At 33.3% G+C, this 15,692-nt stretch overlaps 1 protein-coding gene across 1 annotated transcript; it reads right to left on the minus strand.

Moving 5' to 3' along the window:
• Positions 1-7,814: 7,814 nt before the first annotated feature.
• Positions 7,815-10,021, minus strand: LOC143557710 (exonuclease DPD1, chloroplastic/mitochondrial-like). The gene is made up of 3 exons (XM_077046716.1): positions 9,406-10,021; positions 8,683-8,897; positions 7,815-8,096 (listed from the first exon to the last, which is right to left on the minus strand). The coding sequence occupies exons 1-3, from the start codon at positions 9,978-9,980 to the stop codon at positions 7,870-7,872; spliced, it is 1,017 nt and encodes a 338-aa protein (XP_076902831.1). The 5' UTR covers positions 9,981-10,021; the 3' UTR covers positions 7,815-7,869.
• Positions 10,022-15,692: the final 5,671 nt, after the last annotated feature.

Here is a 15,692-nt window from a genome sequence, read left to right on the forward strand (position 1 = left end):
ACAAACATGCCACTAAAATTGTCAACGGCCTGCAAAATGGTTGTTTAGGATTATCAGAACTCCAACTAGTTTTGCATCGCTTCAATGATTGAATAATATATTCACACCAATCGATTTTACCAAAATCTGTTCCTCTATTAAAGTAGTGTAAAATAGTATCTCGGAAGCGGCCGTGACTGGTGCACTCTGCCATTATTGATTGGAACAGCATCAGGAAGTCCAACCTAAAATTGAAACAATCTACATCTTCAGCATTTTCAATCCTCCAAACTAGTTCCGTTGGCGAAACAAACCGGTTTGGGTACCTCTTTCTCCATTTATTTATCTTTTCAGTAAGTTCGTCATATTTATCCATTTCTTCTAACTTCAAACCACCAGAGGGGATACCAAACATATGATTAATAGATGCCACGTCCACCTTTACCTTCCCTTTTGGGATCTCAATCACCATGTTAACTGGATCAAAATTTTCAACAACATAACGCGCCATCTACAAAGGAATACCGTCCACTGTAAACCTTAGTAGTCCACCGAATCCCATTTCTCTAACAGCTTTTTTTTGTTTTTCCCTCAATATTCGTACACATCTTCTGAGCTGAAGCGGGCACGATCGTGTGTACAGCAGCACCCCCTTATCTGCCTTTCGGACCCTTTTAGACTTCTTTTAAACTGTCTCTTGCTCGTTTTTTTTCCTTTACCTAGAAGCTTCAACACTCTTACCTTCTTTTACATTAGCGGGGTGTTACAAAAAAGGATTGGTAACAAATAATTCTTTTTTAAATACATTACATTAATAGCAGGCCTCCTTTTTTTGGTTTTAGAATGCATCCTTTCTGTTTTTTAGTTGACGACTCAACGCGAATGATGCCTTCTTGATTCCCCTCATGTCTCCCCTCCCCTCTTCCGTTACCTGGAAGTTTCAACACTGTCACCTGTTTTTTAAAATTAACAAAGTGTTTTTAAAATACATTACATTAAAATACAGAACAACATTTTTACATTAAATTAACAAAGTTTAAACAAATACAGAACAACATTTTTTACACATATGAATACCTTTCTTATTTTTACTTGATGAATCGACACGGATGTTATCCTGCCATGTACGTAACTGTTTGGTTTATCTTAATAAATGGTATTCAAAACACATCAAAGTTGAATACACAAAACATACCTTTCAACGTCAAGGGGCTTTCGATAGTATCCACATCAATCGACGTGTTTTTAAATGAGGCCAACGACAATCTCGCTATTCCTCCCTACATAAAAACGGCATTAAAAAAAACCATTTTTTTGGTAAGCTTAAACACAGAGTACATGTCCCCAGAATATATACCACTTCTCATTTTCAAGTTCTTTACAAACTCCATCCCTGCAAATAAATCATAATCGCATAAACATATCAACCAAACCAACATCAACAAAACATATTTCTTATTATCTTCAAAAACATAAAATTTTTGAAAACCTTTCCAAAAAACCCCAAATCTGTTGTTTAACAAAAACTACTAGACAATTATGGAGACCAACAATACACTATTAAACATAACCTTATACCTAAAAACTAACAAACATACCTTGAATCGGTATTCTCGTCTTCTACTTTGCCGTAGACACCCCTATAAGCGTTCTGGAGAAGACGAACCAGTCCTCGTATTTTGGTTCACGAATTTTGCCTTTGTATTTTTGTCTTTTGTATTATCGCCTTGAATGCCAAACACTATTTTGTTCACAAACTTTTATGGGGTAAACGTTATGGAGAAAGGCGTTTCAGTTTTGATGTGATTAGACGACCTTTTCATCTGGGTTTGCATGAGAGAAACAACAAAATAAGTAATATACCCACTTTGCCCTCGTGTGTACTTAATAACAATTTAATAATACTTATTACCCATTTTCCCACCAGCTTTAATCGTGGCCGCCCATTAAAACAATCAAGGGCTACTAGAGAGTTTCCAAGGTTTTCACCACTTAATATGGTTTTCAAAATAACCTATCCCTATATATATATGGGTCAAGTTATTCTACAAAGGGAGACAAAACTGAGAAGAATGAAAAGGATTTATAGCCACACAAAAAAAAAGTAAAAATAAATAAATAAAAAATCATAATTCAAAATTTAATAAAAAACAAAAAAGGTAAAAACACAAAAATGTTTCCACCGTCTTCCTCGTTCTTAAAAAAACACTCGAAAAAGACACAATGTTGACTGAAAAAGACCATTATGTCTTTTTGTTTATCATTGTGTTTTGTGTTTATTTTCGTCATTGATCATGTCTTTTTTTTTCTTGATATTGTGTTATATTAGTCAACATTGTGTTATATTTTGTTCGGCATTGTGTTATATTTTGCAATTTATTATGTGTTTTTTTAGTTATAATTATGCCTTTTGTTCGTTTTCATCATTGTGTCTTTTGTCTCTATATTGTGTCTTTTCGGGTTTTTTTTTTTTGAACGAGAATGATGAGGGAAACATTTTTGTTTTTTTAATTTTTTATTTATATTTTGAGTTACGATTTTTTTATTAATTTTTAGAAATTTTTTAAGAGGTTTTTTGTGTGGCCACAAATCCTTCTCACCCTTATCATTTTTGTCTCCCTTTGTATTTTAACTTTTCCCTATATATATAATACATTAATTACTATTTAATATAATTCGATTTTATATACCATTGTAAACAAGAATTACATAATTACTATTTGGTTTGGTTGAGGAAGACAGACAAGTAGCAGCACCCCAAGACTCCATTGAGTTATTAGGGTTGACTCCAATCGAATTGTCATTCTATTCTGCCTGCCTTTTACACACCAAAACACAACACACAGAAGAAGAAGAAGAAGAAGAAGAAGAAGAAGAAGAAGAAGAAGAAGAAGGTCCGCAATTCATTTCTTTCTTCCTTTCTTTCTTTACATTTATCTTTACATTTAGTTTTATATTTACACACCAGCATACCTTTTGCCGTGTTTGTAGTCAATGTGTTCGCATGTTAACATAACCAAGACTTTGAATCAACTTGTTGTCGATGAACAAAACTCGCAATCAATGAACAACCCTAGCTACTTTAAGGGGCTGTTTGGCAAGTGTTGAACCATTAAGTGCTGAATCATTAAGAAGTCTGAATGGTTAAGAGACTCTGAACCAATAAGTACTGAATCAGCAATTGTTGTTTGGTTGAACCTCTGAATAATATGCAGAATGATTATTTTACCCCTGTGAACTATTTCATGCTGAATGAAATGTATTTGTTTGACTAACTCTGTTTGATGAAATAATTATAAAAAGAAAATACAAAACATCATAGAAAATACAAATTACACATTATCACTTCAAAATCCATTAAACATACTAATATCCAAATAGAAATTAATACTTTGCATACAATTTTACTTTTAATCATTCAAAATTAGTTGAGTGGTTATCTCGTCACGCAAAGAAGTTATGTACTAAATCCCTTGTGAACCCCATTCTATATTGTGAACGAACTCGCCATCACTTTCTCCACCTTGTGTTTCAAAGAAGATAGTGTTTTCATCGTAGTCCATAAATAATTGATCACGAGTATTTTGTTTCCTTATAAAATTATGGACATCGAAACAAGCAATCACTATGTCTCTTTGTATTGGAAAAGAAAAGGGAGCCATTTGCTTTAGGATTAGGAATCTAGCCTTCAAAATACCATACGTGCACTCAATAGAATTTCTGAGTTGTGCGTGAGCATGATTGAATCTTTCTTCCTTAGTTAACCCACGTTGTCGTGGAAAATCGGTTAACCAATACCTTGTATTACGGTAGGGAGCCATAAATCCAAGAGTGTTTGTGTATGCAGCATCACAAAGGTAGTACTTGTCTGTAAATGTTAGTATCGAAACTATTAAAAAAAACATATAATGTATTTAATAATTTAAAGAATGATTAATAATCTGGTAGGGGGGGAAAGAAAGCCGGAATTTGGGTTAAATGCAACTTCCTTTAAAACTCGTGAATCATGTGCATTGCCCTCTCATCCGGCCCATACAAATGTGAATATCATATCAAAATCACAAATTGCTAAGACGTTTTGAAAGCATTCACCTTTTCCTCTTCCCCTGTAACGAGTTTGCTGATCAACAGGCACGACCACATGTATAAGAGTTCCATCTAATGCACTAATTGCTCCAGGAAATATTTGTTTTAGCTTTTTATATCGTTCTGAGGTATTTGAATTTGCATTAGAAGATGTTAGAGTTATAACTTCTCTTGTGACTTTCATCATTGCATTTATGACCTCATGAAAACACCTATGAATCGCTTTAGTTGAGTTTTGAAACCTTTGTTTAACCACTCGAAAACGTTCATTATGTCCTATAACAATAAAAAAAACATAGCCACCTTTTCTTCGAAACTTATTGACATACTACTTTGCACCTAATTTATTTGCTTTAAATGATTACACAATAGTACAAATGCATCATGTGAAAGCCGCATCATCTCATAGCATTGTGTAGAAGATCCATGCAATAGTTCTTGCGTGTATGCGTGACCCATCAATGACGAATTCAAGTCACTTATCCTTTCAATTCTTCTTGAGGCTAATCCTAGCCAATGCCAACAAAGGAAAATAAACACTACAATCTCATCGTCCGAATCCATAAGCTACCTGTCATAAAAATTACCAACATTTGAAAAAAAAATCCACAGGATAACATTTAAATAATCCATAACATAACATCCATGACACGTTCAAATAATCCTACACCATAACACATTACAAAATCCTACATAGCATAACATAAAGAAAACTCCTACATAACATAGGATCCATAAAAACATCCACAATAATCCTATTCATGACACATAAAATCAAAACAATCCATACTTCGCCCCTGCATTTTTTACCCATATATCACAAACGTGCAACTAAAGTCGTAACCAAACTTTTCTCAAATCAGCACTTTAACCAAAAAGCAAAAGTGCCATTTGATATTTAGCATCAAGTTCTCCCTATCCCAATGTCTCCAACTTCTCCATGCATGCATCTATGTCATTAGAAAGATTGTGTTTTTCAATCAACATATTTGCCACCTTGGTAATGTGGTCCCCAACTTCTATTAGCTTTGAATTAAATGTTTTCTTAATTTTACGTTTCTTCATAGACCGAGTGGATGGCTCATCACCTTGAGTCGGGGGATCCATTTCAGTGCAATCAAAATCCTCAAGATATTTTAAATTATGGTTAGACACTTCTTCAGAAGGATGAGGAAGTGTAGAAGATGGCCCCCAACTGTCAAAGCCGTTTAAGTAGAGCCCTCAAACAATTGAATACAAAGCTCGTGATAAAGAAGTGGCACACTTCTCAAAGCTTCTACGAGTTTGTTAGACTATGTGAAAAAATAGTATAAAATACTATAAGATTATTGAAATATAATAACAATTATTATTTAGGCAAAAAGAAATACCTTAATCTCAATTTGTCATTCTTCTTTTGGCAAGTTAAAAGTATTTGTTACAGGATTATAAACATTGCCGGTTTTGTTTTTGAGCTTTGACCAAGCTGCAAATTTTGATTTTAAATAATCATAGTGGTTCTTCATTTGTTTTTGATCCACAATGAAATTATATACTGTTTTCAGTTTCTCTGCTACATTCTTCAATGATGTTGGGTTAAGGCTACTTCCTTGAAGTCCATGTAGTGTTACTTCATGAAGACATGATTCAAGAAATATTTTGACAACACCCTTTTGTTTTCGGTTAGTCCTAATTTTTCTTTGTGCCATTTCTTTAAACAATTCAAAAGAATAAAAAAAAGGAACAAGTTATAAGTTGATATTTTAAGTTGAACAAGTCAGCAATTAGGCTTTGTGGTCAGTTTTTTTTTTTAAAAAAAACTTTTAGTCTGTCGGATTCATAATTTTGCAAAATGTGGTGAAAGGGCCCCGTATATTGCATATTATTAACTATTTATATCTTATATTATCTTCACTTTCGGTTCGTCAGTTCCAAACCAACCGTAACGAATGGTTTGGTTCACAGTTTATACAAAAAACCAACCGTATAAAACCAGACCGGGCTGTGTAATTTGATTATATTAAAAATTTTAAAATATTTTGTACTATATATAAGCATGTATATTATTAGACCTAATCAAATTATGAGTCATATAAACGGTAAATGAGAGTATATTCATACAGTAAATAAGCATTATGCTAAGCCCAAATATTGCACCAGATTAAATTTGATTGTTCTGCAGTATAATCTAACTTTGTGCATTTTTAAATTATAATATATATTTTATGTAATCCTAACACTGCAGTTTATTTTTCTACAAATTTCAGTGATATAAATTTTGATTGTTCTGCATAACAATGCTAATTTTTAACAGATTGTTTGGAATTGGTAAAAAATAATTGTGTTTGACAAGTTGTTTAATTCGGCAAATGTTTTTACAACTTTACTTACACACACACACACACTTACATAAAAGCCAACGAGCCCAAACCGGAACCAAACCATTACTAACAGATTTGTTTGGTTTGGTCTAAAATTTCTACAGTTTGGTTTTGGTTTGTATAAACAAAAACTGAACTCAATTCCAACCAGCATCTTTTATTTTGTTTTTTTATTTTGTGCATTCATATAAAGGCCCAATAAATATCAAATCGCAAAACTAAATTGGAACCAAACCGTTACTAATGATTCGGTTTGGTTCGGTTTTAACCTATAACAGTCCGGTGTTGGCTTTTGATAATAAAAAACCATTAATAACAGTTTAGCTTACGGTTTGGCATAAAAACTGTCATAACCGGACGTGAACACCCCTAGAGTTCAGTATAATATAACTACTTTAAATGCTTAAAATCATATTCAAAACAAGAATCCAAACAATGGGTTTAATGTTTGAATCAGGCCCTATTCTCAATACAATTATGCAAACAATTTTGATGAAAGACATAACTGAAACCCTATTCTCAATACAATTATGAATCAATCCTATCAATCTAACTTCCATGTTATAAAATAAGCATACAAACATTTTACATTCAAATTGCAGACGAGAACAAATAACGAGCCAAATGGTTTATCAATTTCAGAAATAATTGCAAATTGCTATTGGAGAAAAAAAATTACCTGAGATGGGATCGATTGAGCAGATTGTTCGAACAACAGATGGGATCGTGCAATGGTTCATCGATTAGGTAGCAACATCTTGGCAGAACTGGGAGGTAGCGGCGATGTTAGGTTTGAGGGATTGGGAGGGATGAGCGCTCTGTTAGGTTAAGGTTATTTTGGCCTAATATCTCAGCCAGCTTTATTTTCTGTCTGAGCGATTAAGAGATGTGTTCAGCCATTAAGAGATGGTATTTTACTCAAGTAAACACTCTGAATTTGAGCAATTCAGATCTCACGTCTTAATGGGGTCATTCAGTGGAGTTCCAAACAACCCCTAAATATAGTTTTGAGTTGATTTGTTGACTAGTCAACAACCCTAAATCATGAATATTTTGTAATTGCTAGGGGTGCTAATGATTCATTTTAAACAAGTGAAACTCCCTAAACATGTAATTGGTTTGGTTTCTCAGTTGGATTGTAAATGTTCACACTCGACCGGATACTCTTGTTTACGACTTAGACAAAAACCGAACATAAAAAATTCACAGCACTTAACTTGGCAGATGTCAAAAATGGTAGGAATATACTATCAAATATTCTAAATATCTTCATTAATATAATTATATTCTCAATTTGTTTGTACATGAAGTTGCAACAATATAAGATGCTATAAACTTAACATACCAGAAGATGAATAAATTATAATCAATTTTTTCCTTAATTAGTAAACCAATTACAAGATTACTTGAAACCAAAGTAAACCAAAATAACAACTGCACCAACTTACCCTGAATTCTTCTTCTTCTTTGAATTTGAATTATTGATTATATCAGAAACTGTAAACGAATAATTTTCAAGACAGGAAACTGTGAGTTTCAATTCGCAGGTCATCTTTTGTAAAACCAACGCAAGAGATTTCACATCTGACATCGCCCTATGAGCGCTACCAACTCGTGGGATCTCATAATGCTCCCTAAGGTTCTGTAGTGACCTTGATAAACGTGTCGCTCCTGAACATATCATTAAACTATTATTTGCAGCTAATCATCCATATATAAAAACATTTTGAGGTGTGTGTGTGTGTGTGTGTTGGGGAGAGGGGGGGTTGAGTTAAACTGACCAAACGATCGAACACAACAGTTAAAGGAACAGGGTTTTATTATCCGTGCTTGTTCGTTAAGAAAATAAGTGTGTTCATGTATGTTTGTTTGCTAATGGTTAAACGAACTGTTCACGAAAATAAATGAACCAGCATATCTGAACAGAGATGAACAAACATAACCAAGCGAATACGAATTAAAATTATTCGTGAACATTAATTTGTCAGGCCAGAAAAGTTAACAAAACTAGACTAATTTGTAGTGGGTCTAAAAATTTTATCCAAACAAACAACTGAAAAAGACGTGTGTCCATGTTTGTTCGTTTATCTAAATGAACAAAAAAACTGTTTATAATATAACTGTTTGTATATTAAATAAAAGAACTTTCTAAATAACAGTTCACGAACTGTGAACTGAGCATTTGGTTCGTATACAGCCCGGTGTGTGTGTGTGTGTGTGTGTGTTTTGAGGGAGAGGGGGTGCACATGATACTGACCTTCGGGTTTCTTTAGATCCTTTATCTTGCGGCCAGGGGTTAATGAATCCATAAAACGCCAATCTGATGGGATTTCATAGGAGCAGCGATTGAATTCGTGCATCAAGAAAGGGACGTCGAACGATTTAGCATTGTGACCAACTAGTAATATTTGACCACCGGGTTTTTGGCGGCTTTTGACATATTGTATCAATATGGGTATCAACTCTTGCATCCTGCACAACTTCATGTCAATAAGGTTCTTTAACATAGTATGTCAGCTCAAAGCATCATAATAACTAAGGGAGTGATTGGATGTGAGTTTCGAAAGTGATTATGTGATATTGAACAATCCAAATTAGAGGTTGTATAAAATAGTATTTAGTGCCGTTATATAGTTTGAAGTTAATATAGTAGGGGGGTCTTAGCAAGAGCAGTCTCTCTGTCCCTTGAGATAAAAGTAAGATTTTGCCTTGTTTACGTCTGTAATTCTCTCATCCACAACGAACGCTCCCAAAACGCATGGGTGGTGTTTGAGGCAGGACAGTTCTTAAGATTCAGCTAGTAATCAATTATCACTCATGTGAGCGGAACGACGTGGGATAACAATAAACAATGCAACAAGCTTGTAGCGTTTCGAAAGATTATCAATGTTTGTATGGTTATAACCAAACACACAAGAACAATTCTAGAAAAAAGAAATAACAAACACAAAACTTAATAACTAAGGATCAAGAACGTTACCTTGGGACGCCATTTTTATTGAGCATAGATGATGTAATTCCATGGATTTCTGTATTGGTCACAATCATATTCGGATTTACAAGTGTCTGAAAAGTACTGTTTTCTCCGCCACTAAGATCTTGCAATGCAATCTCAATGATTCGATCAGCATCCCTTCTAAATCCAGTGGTCTCAATATCAAAGACAATAACGGTTATGTTCTTTGATGTATCTTTATTTTCAGATATCCTGTCCTCAATATGAACACTTTTACATTCACCAAGTTCTACTCTACTAGTATTTAAATTATTATTATTATGTGTTAGGCTTGAAACATTGGTTATTTGTTGGCTAATGTTTACTATTTTTCTGCTTAAAGCATCCTTTCCTATGTTTGTAGATACAGATTTTTGAGTCCATCTTCGACTATGGCGCCCCCCTTGAAGGTTATGAATATTGGAACGGAGTAACCGAGAATTGGAAATATACTGTTGACTTTGGGTGAAGGTGTTGAGTTTTTTCCACCAGGAACCATAAAGGGTGTGAATTTGGCATCTAGGAAGTTGGAAATGTGAAAAGCACATTGCTGCTCTCATTTGAATTTAAGATTACTGGAATTATAAAAAAAAAATAATAATTAATTGATTTTACCTGCAAAGCACAAAATTAAAGATCAGAGATTAAATTGATAAAAAATTAGAAAACATGACCAAAACCTACTGAACGTTTGATTTCATGATTCGATTAACTGTATCATTGCATAAATACATAGCAAATAAAATCTTGAAAGAAAACTGGTGAAAAAAGTCTAGGGTTGAAGGTTGATTTCATGATTCCGTTAATAAAATGTATGGATGCACAAACATGAAAGAAAATCATACAATTGCTTAGGGTTTGAACATGATTCCCTTAACCATTATTATTATATTATAATAAGTAACATCTGTAAACCTAAGATTTCAAAATAATAATAATATAGTGTCGAATTAGAAGGGTGATTAACATACATAATAAGAATCGAATTTATGATGATAATAATACATACCTGCCTGGGGATGGGATAGGATGGAGATTACAAATGCAAATACGCATTTATTATTATTAGGAATACGAATGAATTGGTGGATGCAAAGAAAGCGTGAAGAAATGGTGAACGAATCAAGTGTCGAATCTCAAAATATCAAACAAACAAAGAACAAAAAGAACCCACCCTACCCTGTATGTAATTGCGGATCAGATCTTTTTGCCCCAGATCCACTTCTTTCGGCCGCTAATCCATATAATAACCTACACTTGTTGGAGTAATAATAATAACAACAATAATCATAATCATAATAAATAAACAAATTTACAAGCAAAATATTGTCTATTGAAAAGGTGCTTGGGCAAACTTTTAAATTTTGCTTATTTGATTTTTAAAAAGCAAAAAGTGTTTGACGAAACCCTCTAAAAACTTTAAAAGTGTTTTTCTTTTTCAAAAATCAAGTAAGCAAATAAGCAACCAAACGGCTTTGACTTTGACACCGATGCTATGAGAACTACACCAAGCTATACATGTATAGATGGAAGATGTGGATACGACTGACATTCATGTACATGAGAGAAATCAACATTAACGATATTACCTTTTGAGATGCCATCTAGTAGCGCGAATGGATTTAGGGGGGCGTTTGTTTTTTTACAAAATATCTTCCTGGCCTCTTTTATCTGCAGCGCGCAGACCACGCGCACACATTGCTTCTGCAGACTGTTTGTTTTTTCGAAGATATTTCATTAGAAAACGTCTGCGCATCCTCTTATTGGTGCAGACTTGGACCATAGTCTTCTAAACTCATTATTTCCTTTAGACATCAAAAAAAAAGAAAAAAAAAAGAAAAGAAAAAACCGTAGCCAACAACTCTCCTCTCTTCTCCTCACCTCTCCTTATCTTCACATTCAACTTCCCTCCCTGCTGTCGCCGACCACCCAACCCGCCACCTGCCCACCCTACCTCCGCTGCCTACTCCGCCGTCGCTTCGCCGCCATCTGCTCTGACTCCATGTACAATAATTGTTAATTAATTGTGTTTGTTCAATTGAGATGTTAATTGATTACTTTTTTAGGTTTTTGTTAATTGATTTGTTCAATTAGTTTATTAGGTTTTTGTTAATTGATTAGCTTTTTTAGGTTTTTTGTTAATTGATTTGTTCAATTAGGTTATTAAGTTTTTGTTAATTGATTTGTTCAATTTAGTTGTTAACTGATTAGTTTCTTTTTTGTTCAATTATAATTTTGCATAATTGTTCAAGTATTATTACTTTTTAATTGAAAAAAAATTGTAGAAAGTTTAGGTTTATAAAAAGTCTATAGAAAGTTTTTAGTTGAAAAAAATTTGTAGAAAGTTTAGGTTTATAAAAAGTCTATAGAAAGTTTTTAGTTCAAAAAGGTTTGTAGAAAGTTTAGGTTTATGTCATCTGCTTATGAATTGTTTTAAGCTCGAGTATGGCTCGTTTCATTCATTAAATATGAATTATCTACTTTCGAAAATCATTGAAGAAGCTTTTGGAGGAAAAAACATTCACGTGGAAAATTGTTAATATAAGTTTTATAATTTGCTAGTTCATTAGTTTTAAAATCATCCGACCTTTTAAGTATTTTATATATTTATATGCTCTGTTTAGTACATTATATGTTTAATTATCAAGTAGGGTTTGGTGTTCGGGTTTTGGTCTGAATGTATGGTTTTCGGGTTTAGTTATAATGAAAAAAAAAAGCATCCAAGTTGTTCAGTTTCTGCGTTCATATATAATTAAAAAAAAGTGTTCGGGTTATACGGTTTCGGGCTTACATGAATTAATAAAAAAATGTTCGGATTTCTTTTTTGTGTTCAAAAGTAAGACAAATAAATATTTGGGTTATTTTTATTATCAGGTTTGGGTTAGCTTGGATCGGGTTTGGGTTAGTTTGCGTCATGTAGTTTGGTTTTGTTCTAAGACAAATTATAAGCTGTTATAACTACTTGTTTTGGTGTTATAAATGAGCACAGCCACAACCCACAGAAACTGACCAAGGCCCAATGAATCCGCCCAGTTCAAGAGAAAATAAGATTACCCAAAGTTGAAAGGGTTTGTGTTTATGATTAGAGGTTTAAAAAAAGCCAGTTTGGGACCGGTTTTACGCAAACTGAACCGAACCGGTTTGACAATAAAACCGCACTACAAATAAAGAGCCATTTAATGGCACACAAAAAGTGTCACAAGAAATCAAAGAAATGCCACTAAAGAACCCTGGTGGAATGAGTGACACAAAAAAGGTGTCACTAGAAGTGCTACCACTAAAGCTTTTTAGTGACGCTTTTTTTGTGTGCCAGTACAAACTTTTGGGCTTTTAGTGACACTTTTTCCATATGCCACTAAAAATATTTTGGAATTGCCACTACAAATCTTTGTGCTTTTAGTGGCACTTTTTTGCCAACCACTCAAACCTTTGAACTTTGTGGCACTTACTTCTTGTGCGCAACAAACCTTTGGCTTTAGTGGCAAATTTTCTTCTACTGCCACTATAAACTTTTGCCTTTTAGTGGCATTTTTGGCTGCCACTATAGCTTTTGGGTTAGTGGCACTTTCTTTATTTGCCGCTACAAACTTCGAACTTTTAGTGGCACTAATTTTACCTGACACTACAAACTTCAAACTTTTAACGGTACTTTGTGGTTTGCCACTACAAATATAAGGATTTAGTAGCACATTTTTACAATATAAAATAATAATAAAACTCTTAAATATAAATATAGAAATTATAATATCTTCACCACAACCAAAAGTTCGATGACATTCCAAGCACGTACTAAATATCTAACTCTCAAATCATGTAAAAAAATTTCAACCATATAAAAAGTAAAGTAACAAATATTTGAATAAAAACGGAAAACTTCATCACGTTCGTTAACCTCTTTCACCATCTTCAATCTTCATGCGAGATACCTACTAAGAAAAAGAAGACTTTTCAATATACAAAAAAGATGGGTACATGTTTGTTCCCATACCGAGCCGTCCACCAATCTCCTTAGCAGTAACAAATTGATGAACTGTATAATAATAAAAAAGACACCATTTAGTTACAAAATAAATCAAGATTGATACATAATCAGTATTTATGAACAATTAATTGCATACTTCACAAATCAAGAAACTAAATCAGAACCAAATTATCAGTAATTGAACATTTTTATTTGGAAAATAAAGCTAGCAAGATGCATTTAAATAATTTACTTCAAAGTTCAAATAATGCTAGAAAAGATGCGTTTAAATAATCTAATGTTAGAAGAATATCGTTTATTAAACATGACAATTTTATTTGGAATATGAACATTTTTATTCTGCTTCTACATTGGTCAATTTAAAGAGACATTATTTGCAAAATTCAAATAAGTACCTATCCAGGCCAAAATCTTAATTAGTTAACAAATGAGACAAAACAATAACAATTAACAAATATCTTAGAATGTTGGATCATCTATATCAACTTATAAGTTAAAGTTTAAAGTAAACTCACAGTAAGGTGATAATTAATATAACTTATTCTTCCATGATGTTGGCATATTTTTTCTCTGTGTGGCACAAAAACCTTTTGCCCTTTTTGTAATATACTACCCAAGTCACTAAGATTTAGTAGCCCGTGACCGTGTGCAGGCTCTCCTACAAATTGCAATCCAATGACCCAAAAATAATAGTAAATAAATGTTACCATGCTTACTAAATATAAATCTAGTGTGTATTGTAAATATTGATTACGAAAAGCTGCACTTTAGTGAATATTCAACTTACAGCATCCACAAACAGTTTAAGAGCAACTTCAGCAAGGTATGCCAGAGTTATTCCCAAGTCAATTATTGTTCCACCATGGTTATCCGATATGGCAAAAGTGACAGGTCAATGGACAATGTTAGACCACTAACAGAACTGCTATGCAAGTTCACATATAATATGGCCTGAAAACATGCAAAATTTATATAAATTTGATATTTTGAACCATTTTTATTCAATTAAGAAAAAAGGCGCTATAACCAAAGAAAACTTACTGTGATTGGATAATTGGAGTATAGACCATATGCGGCTCCATTATTTAAAATACCCCCACCGTTATCACTTCCAATAAAACAATGAGAGAACACATCAGGAACAGTTCCTTGTACAGAAAGCTGTGAAATTACCAACAACCCGCTTTGACCAAATTAAAAGATACCGTTAAGCACTATTTCAGACTTAATCAATTCCTTGGTTTGAGATGTGCTACAACTGTTATATAAACCAATACAATACCAAGTTAACAGCAATTCTGTTATGCAATTAATATTATAAAACACTTGCTAATAACTAATAACCAACTCACCCAAATACAACATTAGCTGAGGTTAAACCAACACCAATCGTATCCAAATGCATTACACCAGATACATAATAACTGGAAGTTCCACCTACCATCTCCATAGAACTCATTGGAACCTGTTAAATAAAAAATATTTAGACATCTGTTTTATAACAATTTGTTATCATAACAAATAATAAGCATGTCTGCAGACCGTTTGAAGTAGGGCAGCCATCACAGGGCATGCAAGTGATCCATAACACATCGCTTCATGATAATTTCATCCTGTTGGTCCAAAAGTCCATCCTCCACTACTGAGGTTAATTCAACACCTGTTGGGACTGTCTCGTTCATATCTGCACAACGACATATATCATTTATAATTGATGAGTAAAACCTAATTGCAGCATACCTTGACTATGCAACACTTAATACCTCCGCCTCAGATCGATCGAGCGGCCGATTATGTATATTTTTTAAAAATGAAAACCAAAAGGCCTTGACTATGCATATTTACTTTATCTACTTTATATAACATATATTATATAACACTATTGAATCATAAACTTATTAATTTCATTTAAGTAACATATTCAGTTGTTGTTTGATTCGTATATCTTGCTCTTTAGTTTTATGATTACTGATATTATTATTTTAAGCTTATTTAATCTATCCTACCGTCGCCTCCAGTAGTTGATGCTTCATCCTCATCCAGTTAGTAACTATAGATATCACCTAAATCAGTAAAGCTACAATCCTGATATTGAATTGATAGCAATCGATTATTAAATCCATTAGCATTCTTGGGGGAAATAGTAATTAGGTCAAATCCAGGCTGCAAAACACAATGTCGATTGCACGAATCAAGCGAATAGTATAAGTATATAACCTTCGAATGAACACAAAATCAAGGAGACCGAATCACTTACAGCTTTGACTATGAACAAATTCCAGCGAGCGAC

This window comes from Bidens hawaiensis, unplaced genomic scaffold (genome assembly GCF_021521415.1).
Source record: "Bidens hawaiensis isolate Kalapana, Puna unplaced genomic scaffold, B.hawaiensis_p1.1 tig00019091_1, whole genome shotgun sequence".
Lineage (NCBI taxonomy): Eukaryota > Viridiplantae > Streptophyta > Magnoliopsida > Asterales > Asteraceae > Bidens > Bidens hawaiensis.

Coding starts and splice junctions, on each gene's coding strand:
- LOC143557710 (XM_077046716.1), bottom strand. CDS start 9,980: ATGAGAGCAGCAATGTGCTTTTCACATTTCCAACTTCCTAGATGCCAA. Junction 8,898..9,405: donor AATAAAAATGGCGTCCCAAG/GTAACGTTCTTG, acceptor GAAGTTGTGCAG/GATGCAAGAGTTGATACCCA. Junction 8,097..8,682: donor GGATCTAAAGAAACCCGAAG/GTCAGTATCATG, acceptor TGATATGTTCAG/GAGCGACACGTTTATCAAGG.